The sequence below is a fragment of the Gossypium hirsutum genome, chromosome A10, assembly GCF_007990345.1.
Source record: "Gossypium hirsutum isolate 1008001.06 chromosome A10, Gossypium_hirsutum_v2.1, whole genome shotgun sequence".
NCBI lineage: Eukaryota > Viridiplantae > Streptophyta > Magnoliopsida > Malvales > Malvaceae > Gossypium > Gossypium hirsutum.
The window spans coordinates 35,247,929-35,253,235 of record NC_053433.1 but is presented as its reverse complement, the minus strand read 5'-3'; the positions used below and the strand labels follow the sequence as shown (position 1 = coordinate 35,253,235).

The window sequence follows — 5,307 nt, the reverse complement described above, 5'->3', positions numbered from 1 at the left end:
TATGGGTTATTGTGGGCTAGTGTAAGACATGTTTGGGACATGCATCTGCTAGATTATGAGAGCCTATGTAAGACCATGTCTGGGACATGACATCGACATCGAAATGAGTGCTAGTGTAAGACATGTCCGGGACATGCATCGGCCTCGAGACATAAGCTAGTGTAAGACATGTGTAGGACATGCATCGGCTACGAGATAATAGTCAGTGTAAGACCATGTCTGGGATATGGCATCGGCACCCTACCCTACGTTTGAGGCTTATCGAATATCTAGTAAAGTTTCGAACGGTTCAATGGTAAGAGATGCATTTTAAGCTAACGAGTAAGGTATAACCGTTTTGTGAGTGGTACAGGTACTTATTTGACATGCATGAGATATGAGCTCGATATATGCTAGGAGATTTATATGGATAGTGATGAGTAAGTTGTGCTTATGCCCATTTATGTGTGATGAGCATGTTGATGAATGGTAAAATTGTTGTCGTATATTTATTTATGTGCAACTTACTAAGCTTTATGCTTACTTTCTCTCTTTTCCCATTTTTTTATAGTGTCGCTTAAATAGCTCAAGGATTCAATGGACGTTGGAGGCTACGATCACACTATCATCTGAAGCACTCGGTATAGTTAGACTTCTTATTTTTGAGTATGGCATGTATATGGCTTAGACTTTATTGTTTTGTGTCCTTGAGAAATTAGCCAAATGTGTGGCTTGGGTTAAATCCTTTCATTTTGTATAAGGCCATGGGTAATGGTCAATATTCATTTTGATATTGTATAGTAGATATTTCTTTTTATGGATGGGTAAATTTGCACAATTGAAATGTTGTCTATTATGGTTGATTTGACCATATGATGTGCCCTTGTATTGGTATAGAGTGATCTTATGCAGGTAATGTAAGTAAGGGTGGCAAAGAGACTTGGTAAATAGTCTTATTTTGTCAACACAGGTAGGCACACGGGCGTGTGTCTAGGCCGTGTGTGACATAGGCTAGCCCCATGGGCGTGTTGTCCGGCCGTATGTTCCCTACACGTAAAGTTTACAAGTTAGTATGCATGATAGTAAACACATAAGCAGAGACACGGCCATGTGTCTCAGCTGTGTGAAGGGCACGGCCTAGCACACGGGCGTGTGCCTTAGCCATGTGACCCTTAAGAATTGCTGACATCAGAAACAAAATGTCCAGGTTTTTGCACACAGGCTAGGACACGGGCGTGTCATAACTGTGTGAAAGACACAGGCCAGGGACATGGGCGTGTGCCAGGCTGTGTGAAAACTTCTGTAGGTGTGAATTTAGAATTAATTCCACACGGGTGAGGGACACGGGTATTCCCTGTATTGCTTAGGTTGTTTGAGTCACACAAGCCAACAGCACGACCATGTCTATTTGGCCACACAGGCATATTGCCCTTCCCACACGGGTGTGTGGCCCTGTGTCAAGTGTCATTTTTCTAAAGTTGACTAAAGAACTCGAGTTGACTCCGAATGATTTTCGATGTGTATTTTGGGCCTCGTAGGCCCATATTAAAGACATGTTGATAAGCTTGAGAAAGATTTAAATTTGTCCAAGTCTTACAGACTCGAAATTGGTCGTAAGTATGAGTTTAAGTTAGGTAACGCCTCATATTCCGTCCCAACGTAGGATACGGGTATGGGGTGTTACAAATTTATTTATTCATTGTTCAAATAAATAAAAAATAGTTACATGTTTATTAGAATATGGACACATTTCCTAACAGTGTCTAGCGAAAATGACATATTACAATGGAAACAAACCCCATGATTTCCTGAGAATGGGTTGTACACATGGTAATAAATGAAAGTGCATTCATGTGTATAAATGAGAGACAATGCAAACTACATGTATGTTACACGCACTAAAGCCAAAATGATTCAAATTTAAAAAAATCCCAGCGAACATTTTGAACTTAGTTGACACATGGCAATGTCTAGAGGCAAGTTACTTTATAACCTCTCTTTGGACTAGATGGCAATTTTTATACCCCCAACCTCTCGAGCATAACCCATCGAGGATTAATGCCAACACCTCGTAGAATACCCCAGAGTGCCACTCCTCGAAAACTAGGCCCACTCATCGGAGCAAGTACCATACCTTGGAAAAATTCCTAACATACCACCTCTTAAAGCACCAAATGTGCTAACTCCTTTCCCAACACCTCATTTAGAAATGATATGAGAACTCTTTGAGAACTGCTCGATCTAGGCACACTTGTACATACGATACATATATTAAATATAACTCTTATAAAAAAATATAGAAGCATACTATACATATATTTACATAGAATATTATATTATTAATACACATTTTTCTTCAAAAACATTAATACAAGACACTCACATATTCATATATAATTTTATGATTGATTAACTTTTATCAAAATTGTTAAATTAAATGGTATGAAATTTACTCTTCATTAAACAGTTTTGCAAATATTGATTAGAAAGCCGAGGTATTAGAAAAAGGAAACCTTTTCTGAAAGGAAAGATAATTCCTCCAAATGACAACTTCAAATCTAAGATTAAAACATTAATTATAGATCAATCTCACCTAATTAGACCTTTTTTTTAACACCGAGAATTTCCTTTTGGCTTTTCCCAAAACCACATTCACTCAATTCACATCCAAATTTCACAAAATGGACCCCAAAACAGGACCGGCGGCAAATTTGAAGGACTTTAAAAAGTTAAAAACACGTCTCAGGATGGCAACGATCGTCAATTACAACGAACCACAGGGAAATTTCCGTACATAAACTAAAAAAGAAGACTCAACTCGCTTTCTACTCTCGTCCACGTCACGTCACGCGCCTTCCGAGTCTAAAACCAACGAATTTGATTGGTCAAAAGGACGTGTTCCATCCCTAATTCCGCGAGTATAAAGACAGCCTCCTACTTGCTCTCCAACATCGTTTTTACACTGATCTCTCTCTCTCTCTATCTTTATAAAAAAACCTCCGGCTATTGGGGTTTTTGGTTTCGTAGATTCGTTTCGCTTCATTTTTGTCTCGTTTTAAACAGTAATTTCCTTCTTTTTTTTTCATTTTTTTCTTGGAATTTTTGAAGTGTTTAATAAAAAAAAATGGCGTTAGTTTCATTCGTCGGGAGGGTTCTTTTCGCTTCAGTGTTCATCCTCTCTGCTTGGCAAGAGTAAGCCTTTCTTCAGATCTGCACTTTATCCTTTCTTCTTTGTTATTTTTTAAAATAATAGAACCTGTTTTGTTCTATTGAAAAACGAAGTAACAATATGATGTATAGCCTGGATCTGAATGCGGATTTTGGAACTTGAGAGCTCTTATGAATGTCTAAAGGTTTGTTTGAACTTTAATTAATGATGATTTATTGCTCGTTCTCTCTCATTAAAGAAGAGGATGATTAACTGTGGCGTTTTATTTAAACAGATCTTGTTTTTAATAATGTTGCTAGCTTTATTTAGAGAGCCAGTGCAAATTAAGGTGGTGTTAAGAGTAAAATTTTAAATATGTATTGCTGATCTGGCTTGCTAGAATTGCTTAGATGTTTAATTCTTGGGGCTGCTATATGTATAGGATATAAGTGTTTATGATATAATAAATCTTTTATTTAAGTTCTAGATCTCATGAATATCATAAATTTTATAATGGTTGTTGGTTGGCAGTTAATATGTTGTATAAATGGTATCTGTTTATCTAATTATGCATGAAAATTATTCACAGTCGCATGTGGGGTTTTGAAGTTGAATTGCGAGTCTTTTAAAGAATGAAAATCCTTAGTTCTACTCATTTGCGTAGGGGCTTGCGGAGGCAATGGTGTAAATTTTTAGCATTATTATTGTGCTGAAGGAAATATCTATCTATCTATCTATCTTTTCCCATGTAACTTACATTAGCTAAAACATATGTATTAAAGAGTTGTAGAACTGGCTTTTTATTTTTTTTCTTTTTAATCACAAGTGAGCTGTTTTCTACCTTAAGCTTATATTTATTGTATTTTGTAAATCTGGACTACCATAGGTTCTGTCATGCTTGTCTCTAATCCTATGTTATGTGCTCATGTGTATAGGTTCAATGAATTTGGTGTTGATGGAGGGCCTGCAGCTAAGGCACTCAAACCAAAATTCAATGTCTTCTCAAAGACTGTGACAGCTCATACAGGGGTGGAAGTACCAGAATTTGATGTAAGAATATATGTTGCCACTGAGATAAAGCCTATTTTTCTCTGTTAAGATATCAGGTTTTTCTAATGTCTCAAACTGTTGTTATTTACAGATTAAGGTTCTAGTTGCTGCTGCTGTAGCCTTCAAGGGTGTTGGGGGTATCCTTTTTATCTTTGGCAGCACTATCGGTGCTTATCTTCTGGTTCGTTTTTATGTTTTTATGTGTTGTTGTGCATTAGTAGTTTCGATTATGAACCAAGTGAACTGATAAATGTTGCAATTTTCCTTTCTTGTAGGCTCTGCAACAGGTAATTGTTACTACCATATTGTACGACTTCTACAACTATGACACGGAAAAGAAAGAATTTGGGCTACTCTTTTCAAAGTTCTCACAGGTTAGTTGTTGATAGTATTCATATTTCATTAAGGAATAAGTGTTGATTGGTGTTTCTGTTTCTTAACTAAATTCCCTGTACTTGTTAGAACTTGGCATTGCTGGGGGCATTACTCTTCTTCATCGGCATGAAGAACTCAATCCCCAGCAGACAACTCAAGAAAAAGGCTCCTAAAACCAAAACAGTTTGAAGGAGGAACATCTGGTAAACCAAGGGTCTATTGCTCAATCTCTACGTTTTCCTTAGTCAACCCAGATTTATTTTTTGTATGCTTTGTATCAAGGCTTTGTTCTTCAATATTAGGTGGGGAAAAGGGCATACTACTTTCATTATGATACTGTTAACTAAGTTGATGCTGATTTAATTGAGTTTGAGAATTTTATCATTTTGATTTTGATTTTAATGTTTTATTTTAATTTAGTTCTGACCGTTTTCATGGAATGTTTAGTTATGAAATCATGGTGCTTGGTGGTGTTATGAGAATGGACATTGTGTTAGATAATAGGTGCCGGGAAAATTCGTTATTCGAAGAGCCAGGAGAACAGGGACAAAATCGAGAAGAAGTCCCAATGGTTCAGAGAACGTTGCGCGAATACGCTTTACCCACACTAGACGTGATGCGAGGAAGCGTAGAACAATGGACAAATAACGCAAATAATTTTCAGCATTCAGGTGATTCAAAATACATTGCAATTCAAAAAAAACATGATTGAAGATTTGCCTCGAACTTACAAATAATCTCAATTTGATCTAATT

The 5,307-nt window shown here is 36.8% G+C and overlaps 1 protein-coding gene across 1 annotated transcript; it reads left to right on the top strand.

The window, feature by feature from the left end:
* Positions 1–2,736: 2,736 nt before the first annotated feature.
* On the top strand, positions 2,737–4,936 carry LOC107897029 (uncharacterized). The gene is made up of 5 exons (XM_016822357.2): positions 2,737–3,171; positions 4,063–4,177; positions 4,269–4,358; positions 4,453–4,551; positions 4,640–4,936. Exons 1-5 carry the CDS (start codon positions 3,104–3,106, stop codon positions 4,739–4,741), a joined length of 474 nt encoding a protein of 157 aa, XP_016677846.1. The 5' UTR covers positions 2,737–3,103; the 3' UTR covers positions 4,742–4,936.
* The last annotated feature ends 371 nt before the right edge of the window (positions 4,937–5,307 follow it).